Here is a 16125-nt window from a genome sequence, read left to right on the forward strand (position 1 = left end):
CTGATTTCAAATAAAGCCCCTATTGTATTGAAGCATTTGGTAAATCATTAGTTAGGCATGTCGGGACGGATGTTCATTAGAAGCTCTTTGTGTGTGCTTTCCAGACAGTGTGATGTGAAATTGGGTGTTGAGGTCTGCATCGCTTTTGCTTTGTGTGCAGTAGTGAAAACCCCTCTGAAGCAGTCATGTTGTACATCAGCAGACTAATGCCATCCCCTCCACCCAACCAGAAACAATAATTCTATTGCAAAGACTGTTACAAAAATATAGATATACATATATAAACTGGGGGTGGGGGGAGACGACAAAGCCTTAAAATTCACATGTTGAAGCATTGAATCGGTCTGTATTTCTAATAAAAAAAAAAATTATTATATACAGACTATATTTGGATTTGTGTCCTCGCTGTGAAACTAGATGGTCAAAAATAATAAGCTACGTCATTGCAGTGGTCTGCACGCTTTTTATACCTGAAATGTTTTTAAAGCTAACCAGGATTTTCCTGCTTTACAGTGTACATATTTATATGCAAATGAGGGCTGAGTTGAGACATTAAAAAAAGCCATTTAAGAGTTTTAGCCCTAAAAACAGCAACATCGTTCAGTTCAGATCATTATAGAAAACAATTTTATAGCCATCCGAGTTGCTTTATTAGGCTAAAATGTTTATTCTTGTAAACAAGTTGTGAAAGTTTAGTGGCTCGGAAACTGTTGAAACTTTGATCTGATAGTTCTTAATGCAACTGAATTTCTTGTTTTTGTTTTTCCACTGTAATTACATATTGTGGGAATTTTCATGTCATGGCCTGGTGTTCTGCAGTGTGTTGGGGACAATGTGTTGTTATGTGTTTTATTATGTGACACTGTCTGATATTTCTTGGCCTGGGGTGGGTACAGGTATCTTTTTTGAGTAGCGTCTCTCCCCCCCCCATGCCCGCATCCACAGTGTGACCGGGCTTTTATTTAGAGAGGGGGAGGAGTCACGCTTTAACTTTATTGTTCTTGTTGTTTCAACTGTCCAAAAATGTTATATTTACTGGAAAGAGAGAAAAAACTATTTTTAATCTACACATTCTACTTTGTGTATGTGGAATAGATATTAATCTTGTTTTCTAAAAAAATGTGGAACTAATATAAAAATGTAATTTAAAAATCATGAATTTTCACGTTTTCTTTTTCAGGTGGATTTGTGTGTGAATGTTCATTATGCGTCTCTATAATCAATCCCTCCTGGAATTATGGGAGATTGCTGGGCCTTAAAAGTCTGATATAGTTTCTGTTGTGTGCGCAATATACACTAACCCGTTCAAGTTGAGCTTTATTGTCGTTTCCGCTACATACACGTTAGACGTCACACACAGTGAAACGAAACGACGTTTCGACGGAACCTGGTGCTACATGTAACATTTAAACAGAGTTAAATACTCGCATAAAGTGCACGTGTGCGACATCGACAACTCGGGCTACACGAAGTGCAAAAACATGGTACACGGTCAGTATCAAACAACTGTATGATATATTTAATAATTTACGAGTCGTTTGCGTGGTTTTTAACCCGTTATGCGCTAGGACAATTCAATCAAAGTTGGGGGTGGTTTTTGTATTTGTTTTTGGCGGAAATTACAAGGAAACTACAACTCCCTTTATCCCCAGTTGTGTGCATCCGCGCATGCGTAGTAACATCTTTCGTTTGGTGAAGCCCACGGGGGAAACATTGGTCCAATTTGCACAAAATATGCGCGAATTCCTCGAAATCCCACACGGGGCGCATTGTGCACAATTACAGCCCGAAGCTACGACCTCCAACTGGTAAATATACACACCCTTTACATCAGTGGTGGCAAAATACGTGTGGGTGGGTGCCGCTCCCGCTGCACCGACGGTCGTGTGGAGGCAACAGCAGAGAATCAAATGCATACCGAAACCCCCCCCCAAAAAACGCCCACCGGCGTCAATGTTCCGGGGAGGTGTGCACCCCAGGGTGCGTGCTGTTAATTAAAGCGCTCCATGACAGGGACCGGCCGCCAGATCTCCCGAAGACCCCAGGGCGTGGAGCTCAGGATGATGTCAGCCAGAGAGTCGTAACTTAAGCAGTGACGTGAGTGGCATTAGATCAGCCGAAATCTTACGCTCCGCACGGCCTGATGTTTGATTTTTTTTTTTTGTCTTCTTCAATGCTGGTAATGTGCTGTTGGGTGAAGAGGCCGTTTGACTTTTCTTTTTCTGGTCATCATCTGACAACTCTTAGCAAGAATTTACAACAGGGTGGTGATATTCCCATAACCACATATTTCAGTATCGGTCGTACAGTGCAACCGTCTGCCGCTGCTTCTGTTTGTTTTTCTCCGAGACACGGAATCAAGCGCCCAGACTACTGGCAGACCCCAGTGATCAGACCAGCAAATAAATCCTGGTTCCTGACAACTGCTTTACAAGGACAAAACATGAAACAAACCAGAGGGTCACCACAGCCACCACCACCGTTACAACTACAGCTTCAGGGATCTTCAAATGGACCAGTAACATCATTATGGACACGTAATCTAGACCATGACACTGAATACATCCTGGACTTCTCCAACCCTACAACCGTAGGACTTATCATTATATCATATCCAACCCTGCACTGACACCATTTGCAGGCTCACTCTACCCTGGAAGGGGGTCCCTCTCTGTATCACTCCTTCCCAAGGTTTCTTCCTTTCTTTTTTTCTCCTAGAGTTTTTTTGTGTGGAGTTTTTCCTTGTGTGCAGAAGGGTCAAGTGTGGGGGGTGTCAACTGTAGGGCCTGTCAAAGCCCATTGAGTCATACTGTATGTGATTTTGGGCTAAATAAGAAATAAATGTTGTTGTTGTGGTGTTTAACCCGTTATGCTTCAATCAAAGTGGGGTTTCTTTTGTATTTATTTTTGTTTTTGGCAGGAATGACAACAAAGCTGCAACTCCCTTCAGTGGTGGCCTAGCGGTTACACTATCCATGGATATTCCCACAATTTGTTAATCCCATAATATACCATAAACACAAAGCTGTGTCTAACACAGGCATATTTAATTATTGTTTTGATAGTATGATGATAATATAATGTCTTTACTACTATAATTATTATCACAGTATATCATATGCTATATGATATACTGTATATACTAAATACATATGATATACTGTATATACTAAATACATATATATTCATACACTGATATCTCTGTTAAGATTCTCAGTCATCCAGGTGAATTTGTCTGAAAGTTGAGTCATGGCAACTGGACTTTCTTTCTTGGGACGTTTCATTCTGCATCCACAGAAGATTCTTCATCCTCAGAGATTGACAAAGTTCTGTGGATGCAGAATGAAACATCTCTACCTTCAAGAAAGAAAGTCCAGTTGCTGTGACTCAACTTTCAGACAAAAACTGATATTATCTTATTGCTGCTACTTGTTTGCCTGGTTTGTCTAGTTTTGACCTGCACTGTATTATGAGTTGGTGCACAATGTCCTTGTCATGTTTTTGTGTTGAGTGTTATTTCCATTGGCACATTGTCTTTAGCACACTGTGAATCCCAGAAGCTTCACAATCTTGTCTCTCTCTGTGCTTGTATGTGGTGAGATGACAGTAAAGTTGACTTTGACTTGAATAGGTCCACACACTGTATACAGTAATGGCCTGCCCTGCCTGTATGGAGTTATTCTGCAATCCTAATGCCATCAGCAAGTGGGCCTGCAGAATTATAATGAACAGTCATGTTTTACTAAGCAAGGCATGCCCAGCCCCACCGTCTCCTCTGCCATTTGGACTCTCTGTATGTGGTTTTGTTAAAAAATATTGCATATTTACATTTACATTTACATTTACATTATTTATCAGACGCCCTTATCCAGAGCGACTTACAATCAGTAGTTACAGGGACAGTCCCCCCTGGAGCAATTTTAGGGTTAAGTGTCTTGCTCAGGGACACAATGGTAGTAAGTGGGATTCGAACCCGGGTCTTCTGGTTCATAGGCGAGTGTGTTACCCACTAGGCTACTACCACCCTACATTTACTACCCACCCTATATTTACACCATCATCATCAGGGTGGTAGTAGCCTAGTGAGTAAGACACTCACCTATGAAGCAGAAGACCACAAAGTCTCAGGTTCAAACCCCACTTAGTACTACTGACTGTAATTCACTCTGTATAAAGGCATCTGATTAATGCAGTGAATGGAAATCTAAAGGGTACTGTTCTTTTATTTATTGTTTGATGTGCCGTAAGGGAAGAGGCTCATCTGTCTGACAGTAAAAGGGGAGGACACATCAGCGCTATGCTTCCCCCCAATGACTCAGCAAGAAGCCCTAATGCAACAATCAATGGATTCCGCAACGAGGCAGGCAGCACGTACAGCACAACTATACCACTGATGCCTTATTACAGCTTCTATAGTCGTGTCGGGTTTTCATCTGTCCATCTGTTCAGTGTTTGTACCATTTACCGCTCCTGACTCTATATCTACTGTCACTTGAGCGGAGAAATCTTGGATAATGGAGAGAAATCACACCAGCGTTTCAGTGTCACTTTGCAATGTGACTGTCCCAAAGGGAAGGGGGGGGGGGGGTGACCAGAGAACCAGCGGCCACAATAAAGTACCATGTACCCATCTGGGGGGAATTAATATTTGCTTGACTAATCCGTCCTAATCCCGGATTTCAAGGGATGTGATTGTTTTTTTCCTCCAGTGTGGCAGGGTGGAGAAATGGGCCCACTGGTGTCACACAACAACTGCTACAAAACCGATAGTCACACAGTTAATAACAATCCTCAGAATTATTGTGTTTTTAAACAGTCAATAGCCATAAATCCATTATAGTATTGATTCTTGATTCACACGATCACTTTTTGCATGTTAGATGTGGTATATTTTATTCCTATATGTCCAACTAATTATGTAAGTAAATATGCCTAAGTATGATGTGTTTTTAAATTCTGCATTAGATGGTTTTTAATTCTGCACCCTCCAATATTTGTGTTAAGTGAAAACTGAAGCAATAATTATCGTGATTCTCAGACATTTATGATCTGATCTTGCTTAATGCGATGGTCACTGAATAACTGAGGAGAACAGCGAGACTGTTTTTTTATAGAAAATGTTATTATTAGAGTGTGGAAATCACAGTCAATGATCATCTGGACCTGTTGATAATGTGATGCCTGATATGTTGGATGACAGTTATTAATGTTGTGATTGTGATATGTGTAGAACTGAAGAAGAAAATAAGTCTTGTATCGCAAATCACTGCATTAAAAACTTAACCACAGGCTTAAAGGGTCTTTTTAAAATTTGATAAATTGATACTGGATACTAGTGTGTCACCATCCATCACCAAGGGAAGTAAATTGCAGTATCGACTTTTGTCACACGCTTACTGTTGTAATGAAACGTGAGCCTATGCGTGCTTTATTTACATTTCTATGAGCGTCGAGTGTCCAGGCATCATCATCATCTTACTGGAAGCAGTAATGACCCCGCTGATGACACCGAACTTAATTCCCACACTGCAGCAGGGGCGGCGAGCGTTCCAGCCGCGAAACTGGAGCATTACATCATCGCATCGGTGGCCCCGCCCACCGTGGCATCCGATTGGTCGGGGGTCGAAACCCGGCCACCCGATTGGCCCGAGGAGCGGCGGAGGGGGGGGGCGCGCAGGTCCGCTTCAAATACGGACGGACGGAAACGCACGGCAGCGGGCATCCGTCCACCGCGGCCCGGGCACATCTGCGCGCCGCGGGTGCACATGCCACGGAGGAGATGACAGGGCTGGCGACACGCGATCTGTAGACTCGAGGTAAGGGCGTCACTTTTACCCGCTCGATTACCGTGAAACCCACGCCGGCGCTGGAGCCGTCGCCACTTTACCATTACCTCGGATGAAAATACACGCCGCGCGTTTTCCTCCGCTCCCACGCCGGTGCACTCCGCCGGTTCTCGCCATTTGGTCGCGTTTTTATGGACAATAATAAAACGGCCCGATCATGCTTTCTCGAGACAAAGGCGATCACTGATCGCGGTTAAGTGATGTCCGTTTAAAGCGATTTCTGCTGTGGTTTGTGGGGAGTTCTTCCTTGCGTTGTGTTGCTGTTGACCTCAGGATTAATCCACGCGACGTGGTGGACATGGCACTGACCTGAGGGCGAAGGATCAGTGGGACCCCCCCCCCCTGGATGGAGACATATCTAAATCCTCCAGGATGAAAAGGATGGCTCCTCTGATAGGTTATATTCACAGCTGACTCAAACTTATTTATATATATTTAAAAAAAAAACCTCTTTAACCCACCCACCCTGGGTGTTATAATACTGGATTATCGTGGAATCTGCACCTTTTACCCACAGCAGCAGGAACATGGCCAGGTACCGTCACCAAACTCCGCGGAGGCTGTCATCAAAGAGCAAACCGCCACCTCCGTCCCCACCCTGGCCTAGAACGTCTATCAAAGCCTCAAAAATGTACATCCACCGCTGCTCATGTTCTACAAACATTTACGTTTACGCACTTATCCAGAGCGACTTACAGTCAGTAGTTACAGGGACAGTCCCCCCCTGGAGCAACTTAGGGTTAAGTGTCTTGCTCAGGGACACAATGGTAGTGGGATTTGAACCTGGGTGTTCTGGTTCATAGGCGAGTGTGTTACCCTCTAGGCTACTAGCACCCTAAACAACGTCCAATGTCAGAGAATTTTAGAATTATACACACACACACTTTTTGTCGGTCTTGGTCGTGACTGAAAAGAGGGAGTTTAGGCTTCTGAAGTGGGTGGACGTCATGACCCATCGTCATGCAGCTAATGCTGCCCAAGAGCACTCCAGGCCGAGAATTATTATATAAAAAAAAAAAAAAATCCAGCGAATGTCTCTTCGTGACGGGGCAGAGCGGATCACCGCGACGCCCGTCGGCGTGATTTTGTCCAAGGGGCTGACGTTAGTGACGCTTGCCGATGGGACGCACGTTCACTAGCCAGATGACCTGCGCTGCCACAAGTGTACATATTTGTCGGGTGGGAGGGCCGGTGCTTTGCACAATGACACTGAAAAGTTGGCCTGGGTCGCGGCCTTTTTTGCATTCATTTCTTTTAAAAAAAAAAAAAAAAAAGGTTGAACAAAGGTTGTGGGAGGGAGTGCTGGGGCTTTTATCGCCCTGAACAAGTGAACATGAAAGAGCTGTGAAGGTTGTCCTTGAGCGGGGCCTTTAATTTCTGTCCACTGTCCATCTCATCGCCGGCGCGTCGATGTACCCTTCACAGTCCAAACTTCCTCCAAAGTGATCTCCCTTTTTCCCCACTGCACGACACACAGCGATTGAGAGGGCGGCTCGTCCGTTTCGGGGCCAAAAGCCACAAACTAGTGCGTCCGAAATCATTGCAAAACTCCTGGTATGCATAAAGATACTTAAGATACTCAGAGGTGCTGACTGTACAAATGAAGGTACTTGGACATCAAAAATTGGACATTTCTGTAGTGTGAGTCCATTTGAGAGTCTGTGATTCTGAATTTTTTGGCTGTAAAACAGTAACTGTAACAGATTTATATATAATAATATAATGTATATATAATATAATAGTATTATATATATAATATATATATAGATAGAAATAGCTAGATAGATACATAGATACATACATACACACACTAAAGGTACAAATAACTACCTTAAATCATACAAACCAATATACCCCTAAATCTATTAAATTTTTTATGAGTGTACATTCTGGAGATTATTATGCTGTATTATGATGTCACTTACACGGCTAATGTTGTAATAACCACCTTACACCCCGCTCCCCGTATGACCTTTAGTTTCTTTTCTCGATGCTCCACAAGCCCTTACATGGTGTAATGCGATATTACACGGCCGCAGCAGAAAGTATTGGTACATTTGGAGGAGAGATAATTGAGGTCAAGCCGGGGGGTGAAGGGGCCGTATATTTTTATATGTGTCTCCTCCGGCGGGCCCGGCGTGGACGTCGGCTTTCACGAGTCTCGGCGGGCAGGCAAAGTGGGAACAGGCACCACATGATTCGCAATGTCACTTCGTGACAGAATACCGTGCAACGTGGCATCTAAAAGACGGAGTGGAAGGACTCCTGCGGCTTGGAGTCAGATATGTCCTGCCTTTGGACATGTTATGTCGATGGATGCATTTTTGAGGGGAACATTTTCAGATCTTTAATCTGAGCGTTCGTCGTTTTGGTAAAACCTACGCATTCGTTTTTGGTGAATTCTCGCGTTCTTTTTTTTTTTTTACCTTTAAAGTCTGGAGAGCCGGTAAATGGCTCAGGGCGATTCGCTTTGCATTTACGGTGCGGAGTGAAAGGAGTGCGGGGCTGAATTTTAAGTGTTTTTGCGGAAAAAAATGCCTACGCCGGCCTTTTTCCTGTTAAGAGGCTTCTGAGCCCTGCGCCCCTAAAAGCAGCTGAGTGGTCGCGTGGCAGCGGCCCCCGTGACCTCAGATCTGGATTCGCCGCGTCGAATGTGCGCCGTACTCATTTTGGCGGCAGCAGAGGCGTAAACGCTGCGCAAATTATGATGTCGGCGGAAGGTCAAAAGGCGTTGATGACCCCCAACCGCCCCCCCCCCCCAAATAAAGCTCCTCTCGTTCGCACCAATTAACAGCTGCCTGTGCTCGATACGGGGAACAACAAAAAAAAAAAAAAGAGGCAGGGATGAAAATTAAAGACCTGCCTGCAGCTCTCTCAATAATTAATAAGTCAGCCATGAATTTTTCATCGTCTCCAATACATTTGCAAATGTGAAGAGTGAAAATTGTAGTGAAGCAGAGACGGTGGGAAGAGAACATGTTTCGGGAAAAGGGGGATCAGGCGAGGAGGTCTCGTCATAAAAAAATCCCCCCGACTAGGGGGGGGGTTCAGAGGGCAAAATGGCTTAATTGCAGTAAGCGTGTCCATCACGCCGAGGTCAAATGTGGACATGCACTTCTTTACACAGCCTTCTTGCACCCACGGTCCCTAACAGCTTAAAGGTATAGAGCGAGTGGACGGAGCTTCGCCTCGCCTGTGTGAACATCTGGCTGGATAATCTCCCTAAAATTAAAATGTGAGCTCAGCAAAGCACTTTGCCTGGTTTACTGGGACAAGCGGCTTCTTTTTCTTTTTTGAGAGAAGAAGCACGGGGGGGTCTCTGTCTGAGAATATTGAACTGTCAATGCAATTTTTTTTATAGTTATATTACCTTTTTGGCACAGGTACACGAGAGAAAATGTCTTACATTCGTGGTCTAGACCTGAAACGACGACTTTTTTTGTAACGAGTTTGAATTAGAATTTCGAAACCCCCCCCCTAACATGCTGCCTTGCGGTTTTATTTGTTCATATTAGGAATATATTATTTGTCATAAAATGATGGCTGGTCAGGAAGAATGGGCTGCGATGGGCCCTCGGAACCCAACTTGCTCATTTGTTTTTCGTTAGAGATACTGTGGATGCTGCCAATTGGCAATGACGACATTAAAATGTTAAGGATCGGCTCATTGTCACGAATGGCGATTAAAATGTGCTATAAAATACATTTACAGTACATTTATATCAGCGTAACCGTAATTTGGTGGTCATATCGCACAATAAATGTGTAATATTTTTTTTTTTTTTCAATGGGTGGACCTCTTGCTAAGTGAGTGATGCTCACAGTCCCAGAACACACTCGCATCAGCAAGAGCTGCCTGCAGGGCAGCGACTTCCTGTCACGTTGCCATGGCACCGGGCAAGGTGGCCCCGTTTCCTGCCGCGCAAGGAGGGTCCGCGGGGGTCACGTCCCGAGTGCGGCCCGGCGCTCTAATGCGACCAGACAGGCGTGATGGGAGCTGTCACACATCCAGGGCGGACGGGGGCGTGGGGCTCTGGCTCCTCTCCCCCCGCCTGCACGGATTATTCCCGCCTCGGTCCGCGTCGCCGTCGCCGTTTAACCAGCATCGCACACGAGGGGGTCGTGCGCGCCTCCCCACAAGCCGCACAGATTAAAAGCCTTCGGGGGTGGAAGCGACCGCAATCCCCCCGCCACCCTCGCCAGGGACCTTTTTCTTAACGAGCAGATATGCATTAATGGGCGCTCGCCAGTCATGCATCGTATACACGCCGTACCTGGACGCCCTTTTCCGGCGTCCTGCTCTCGGAAGTGGGGTTTTAAAAAAAAAAAAAAAAAAAACCTTTTGCACGCTGTTGCATCATACGAGCTTCGCTCAAGTTATCTGTAAGATGAAGAGGGATTTGTTGCTTACACTCCAGGAGCTTCTACATGGTCATCAGTGGGGCAGTGGTGGCCTAGCGGTTAAGGAAGCGGCCCCGTAATCGGAAGGTTGCCGGTTCGAATCCCGATCCGCCAAGGTGCCACTGAGGTGCCACTGAGCAAAGCACCGTCCCCACACACTGCTCCCCGGGCGCCTGTCATGGCTGCCCACTGCTCACTCAGGGTGATGGGTTAAATGCAGAGGACAAATTTCACTGTGTGCACCGTGTGCTGTGCTGCTGTGTATCACATGTGACAATCACTTCATCGTAACGTCTCCTAAGAATGTGAGAGAATTTTACAGTAAAATTGAGATTGAGCCCGAAACATATTCATAGTCCATGTAATGCTGGACTGGGCTTATTTGACCACCACATTTTATTTTATTTCTTTTTTTTTTTTTTTTTTTTGCTGTTTAGAGGTTAGACACCAGCAGCGCCTTGTAGCTGACTGCGGTGAATCTAGCCGCGCTTAAAAACCCAGCGCTCAGGCTTCGGCAGGTTTACGGTACCGTTTGAAAGCCCGGCGCTCTTTCAGGGAAACCTTTCGTTCAACGACTGTGAAGGACAAAACTGAATAGCATGAGGGACTAGAGCATTTCAAATACAATTTGATGATAAAATTAAATCTGTGTCATGTTTTAATCTGCCTGTTTCCATATGCAGTTAGTCAAACTCATGAATCCTTTAAGGCCAAAACCAAATGCAACGCAAGGTTTCCCTTAAAGAGCGCCGGGCTCTTTGAAGCGCGACTAGATTCACCGCAGTTTTCAACCGCATCCAGCCTCCCACTGTCCTCCCACTCTCACTTCACATCGTAGTCGTCACGTTCTACTCATTAGCCCAGAATTGCAATAGCTGTGGGCCAGAATGGCACAGCTTCGGAAGAAATATACATTTTTTAATTTTTTTATTTTTTGCAGGAAAGCATCAATGGGCTTTATTTGCTTTATTTGCTTCCATTACTTGCACGGAAATGCTACCGTGTTTCTGGTAATGATAGGATTTTTGATCCCACGGTTACAGGAGGCCTCACATTAAAACAAATGTACTGTACGTCTGTCTGAAACAGGCGCGGTTCCGCCCGTCCCCTGTATTGGCGAACTGTGGGAAGTACTCAGTCTGCTTGGCCCACATTGATTTATGGCACGGCATCGCTTCCACTGCATGAGCTGTCACCGCGCTTTTCCCGGCTTTGTAGTCACGGCCCTCTGGAGAACCGCAACGCTTCAGAACAGCAGAAGCGAACACGGGTCCTACAGGTTTACTTAAAATTCAGGGGTGTATCGAGACAGGCAGCTTCGCGCCCGTCCCCTTTCATGTCTTCTTCCTTTCATGTTCCCGTTGACAGGGGCATTTGCATTTGAGAGGACACAATGCAAAATAGATTCAAGGGTGTGAAGGGTTTGGGAAACTAAAGGTTAAATGTAAAGCGATATTTGCTAGAAAATTCTGGGTCTAAGCGGCTATCTGGATCACACGTGCAAGGGATTCTGGGTACAAGGCTGTCGGCGTCTCTCAAGCCGCACAGCACATGGCAGCAGAATGCAGTAGAGAGCAATATATACAACCAGGGTCCTTTTATGACTTTATTTTATTCATATTAAATGTGCGTTTTCTTTCTAAGGGTGTGAATGTGTTCTCCTGTTTTGCAGCATCATCTCATCTCCTTGGCTGAGGTCACCTTGCTCGAGTCCTTGCTAGAAGGCACTGCGTGTGAAGGACGCCATGGAGGGAGCAGGAGTCTCTGCCGCGCTGCTCTCAGCCTCGCTCTTGCTGGCGGTGTGTCACCGCTCCCTCGTGAGCGCCTTCTGCCCGGCGCAGTGCGTGTGCGAGACCCGGCCGTGGTACACGCCGCAGTCCGTGTACCACCAGGCCAAGACCGTGGACTGCAACGAGCTGCATCTGAGCGGCGTCCCATGGAACATTTCCGGCGACACCCAGGTCCTGCTCCTGCAGAGCAACAACATCTCGTCGGTCACGCTGGAGCTCCAGAACCTGGTCAATCTGACGGAGCTTGACCTCTCCCAAAATCACTTCATGCAGATCCAAGATATTGGGCTCAACAACTTGACTCAGCTCGTCACACTCTACCTTGAGGAGAACCTTTTGAAGGAGCTTCCAGATTTTAGCATGAAGGACCTAGTCAGCTTGGAGGAGCTTTACGTTAATCACAACCAGATATCTTCTATTGGGCCCAAAGCTTTCTCAGGCTTAGGCAATCTGTTGCGGCTTCACCTCAATTCCAACAAACTGGTGGCCATTGACAAGCACTGGTTTGAATCGCTACCTAATTTGGAGATCCTGATGATCGGAGAGAACCCAATTCTGGGTTTGCAGGATATGAACTTCCACCCTCTTTCTAAACTCCACAGCCTGGTGCTTGCTGGGATGGGCCTTGGGGAAGTTCCCCCAGGAGCGTTTCAGGGATTAGAGTACCTTGAGAGCCTGTCCTTCTTTGACAACAAGCTGACCGCCGTGCCAAAAGACGCACTACGCGTTCTCCCCAATCTCAAATTCCTAGATCTCAACAAGAATCCCATCGCGCGTGTGCAGGAGGGCGATTTCCACGACTTCCCACACTTGGCTGAGCTGAGCCTGAACAACATGGAAGACCTAATTGCTGTGGAGAGGGGAGCCTTTTCAAATCTTCCCCAAATGGCCAGGCTAGAACTTTACAACAACCCCCGTTTGTCCTACATTGACCGTGCCGCTTTCCTAGACGTGGGCGGGCTTCGCACTTTATTGATCCATAACAACGACATTAGCCTCCTGCCACGTGAGATTTTATCCTCCTTCCCAAGTCTGGACGAAGTCAGCCTCCACAGCAACCCCCTCAGATGCGACTGCCTCTCCAACTGGGGACCAGTCCTGGGCAACCAGTCCACCCTCAAGCTGCTTGAGTCCCAAATCACCCTCTGTGCCTCTCCGCCCCACCTCATTGGACGTTCACTTCAGGAAGTTGTCTGGACCAGTTGGAACGTTTATAGCAACACCTGCCTGCCCCACATATCTCACCATACCTTCCCTCCACAGCTTAACGTCACAGCTGGACAACCCCTGACCTTGGAGTGCTGGGCCATGGCTGACCCCGCACCTCAGTTCTACTGGGTGACACCCATTGGAGACAAGGTGACCTCTGAGGTGACTTTGGCAGGCATGACGGATGGCAATAGCAGCAAGAAGCACAAGCTGCAGGACCAGGGGGCTCTGGAGATCCTTCACGTCCAGCCGGAAGACGCTGGACTCTACACGTGCGTAGCCTGGAACACAGAAGGTGCAGACACTCAAAGTGTCTCGGTGTTCGTGCACAGCGGTGAACGTGAGGACAGGCAGGGGAATTATCACGATTCGGTGAATGCCACAGCGGTGCTGGTTGTCCTGGCGAAAATCATCCATTCCCAGAGTGTTGTTCTTGAATGGAAGCTCTACCCATCGCTGTCCCACCACAGCCAGGAGGTGGCTCAGCCAAAGTGGCTCAGCGCAACCATGAAGATCGACAATCCGCAGATTAGCTACACGACTAAAGTTTCTGCTGACGTCCAGGAGTACAACCTCACACATCTGCTGCCCTCCACCGAGTACCGAGTGTGTCTGACCATGGTGGCCACCGAGCTGCAGACGCAGCCCTCCTGCCTCAACGTTACCACCAAAGAGGCCAGCGTCGCTGTGGAGATGGTTGCCCAGCCCACCAACGTGGCCTTGGCAGCAGTGATGGGCTCCATGTTTGCTATATGCATCATGGCCTTGCTTGTCTTCTACATGGGCCGGCGCATGAAGCAGAAATCGTGCCACCACTCGCTGAAGAAGTACATGCAGCACGGCACCTCTATTCCGCTGAATGAGCTCTACCCGCCCCTCATCAACCTCTGGGAACATGAGAACGAGAAAGAAAAAGAGGGCTCCCTCGACCCCCACAACTCTCAGATAGACACTTCCAAAACCTACATGTGGTAGGGGTCTGGGAAAAGACATTGTGCGTGTTGTATTGTATTGAACTATACAGTATAATAATTTCCAAGATGTCATAGTAAAAAATACTGATGTATTTTTAGACTGCGAATATCAAGCACACGTGACATTTCATCCCCGGGGAAGGATTTCAGCCAAACCACACACACTTGTACAGTACAGAAATTTGTATTTTTGACCAACACTGTAACATCAAACATATATTATGAATTAATTACATATAATTATAATATTCATTTAAAAAAATGAGTGTATTTTACAGTATTCTTAAATATACAGCCATGTCACTACACTTAACGGTTTAATGACGGTTCCAAATCAATAATGTGCATGATTTTCTTTCTATCATTGTTTCTGCATGATTTCTGTTATCTCTCCAAACTTTTACTAGATATAGCTGTGAGCTTGCAAGCAATATTTTATACTCATTCACTCCTGGGTACTTAATGTCCATACATTTCACACCATTGACACAGTGTAAAATGAAGTTAAGCAAAACTAACGAGTGGAAAAGTCCTGATCAGCCAATCACTTTATTCATTTCATATTCTGCCAGTTCAATAATGTTATTTTATATTTATAAAGCCGCACCTGAATGTAAGTGTATTTATTTTTTACTGAGTTATGATTATTTATGTTATTTATTATTTGTTCTTATTATTTACAACATTAAGTGGATGAGATTATTTATATCCCTGTCAATAAACAGCACCAAAAACATGCAGTAAAAACATTGGGAAAATAACTGGAATTTTTCATTTTAAAATGGCTCAAAACGCCATTTAGGCTTAAAATGGTTTATTGTGGATGAACTGATTTAACAATTGGAATTTGACATGAATTGCATTGCTTTACATGTTCTGTTTCTTTGTTGTTGGTAGTCATTGCTTCATTATTTACGACACTTTAGGTTATTTTTGTATTTTCGGTGTACTGGACACAGGGTGGTGCATCTGTGCCCTCTAGTGGTGACTGTGAAGAATAGCAGGGTATTTTTCTTAAGAAACGTATTGTAATATTTTACTCAACTGAAATATAATCTATACACTTTTCTGGTGTGTGTCAAATAGTTCATGGCTAATGGTGTAAGCCATGCTTTTAGATCTAAATAAACATGTTAAACATTTCTGCTGTATTTTTTTCCCATTCAAAGCCAATAAATGTCACATGGAGATGATAAATGAAAAAAGCTAATTAAAAGTAAAGGATACAGAAAGAGATATTTTCATTGCATATCACCTGAAATACTTAAACACAGGCAAGAAACTACACATTTCTTTAGTCCAGAACATTACATTTTAGTAGGGATGTCCTAATGAACAATCACGCATAGACAAAAATGTTCTATATTACATATAGTGAAGTGAAATGATTGTCACTTGTGATACACAGCAGCACAGCACATGGTGCACACAGCTTCCTTTAACCGCTAGACCACCACTGCCCCACTATCATAGAATCATATATATCAAAGAAAAAGACTTACAAGAGGAAGACACCAATCAACCATTTATCGTATAATCAAAAACTTCAAGGAGAGACGTTCAAGTGTTGTGAAGAAGGCTTCAGGTTGCCTAAGAAAGTCCAGCAAGCGCCAGGACCGTCTCCTAAAGATGATTCAGCTGCGGGATCGGGGTGCCACCGGTGCAGAGCTCGCTCAGGAATGCCAGAACGTAGGTGTGAGGGCATTTGCACCCACCGTGAGGTGAAGACATTTTGGAGGACGGCCTGGTGTCAAGAAGGGCAGCAAAGAAGCCACTTCTCTCCAAGAAAAACCATCAAGGACAGACTGATATTCTGCAAAAAGTACAGGGATCGGACTGCTGAGGACCGGGGTGAAGTCTTTTTCTCTGATGAAGCGCCTTTCCGATTGTTTGGTGCATCTGGAA

At 45.4% G+C, this 16125-nt stretch overlaps 1 protein-coding gene across 1 annotated transcript; it reads left to right on the forward strand.

Moving 5' to 3' along the window:
• The first annotated feature begins 5697 nt into the window (after positions 1-5697).
• LOC114798135 (leucine-rich repeat neuronal protein 1) lies at positions 5698-15362 on the forward strand. The gene is made up of 2 exons (XM_028993567.1): positions 5698-5816; positions 11920-15362. The coding sequence occupies exon 2, from the start codon at positions 11993-11995 to the stop codon at positions 14219-14221; it is 2229 nt and encodes a 742-aa protein (XP_028849400.1). The 5' UTR covers positions 5698-5816; positions 11920-11992; the 3' UTR covers positions 14222-15362.
• The last annotated feature ends 763 nt before the right edge of the window (positions 15363-16125 follow it).

This window comes from Denticeps clupeoides, chromosome 10 (assembly GCF_900700375.1).
Source record: "Denticeps clupeoides chromosome 10, fDenClu1.1, whole genome shotgun sequence".
NCBI lineage: Eukaryota > Metazoa > Chordata > Actinopteri > Clupeiformes > Denticipitidae > Denticeps > Denticeps clupeoides.

Coding starts and splice junctions, on each gene's coding strand:
- LOC114798135 (XM_028993567.1), top strand. CDS start 11,993: ATGGAGGGAGCAGGAGTCTCTGCCGCGCTGCTCTCAGCCTCGCTCTTG.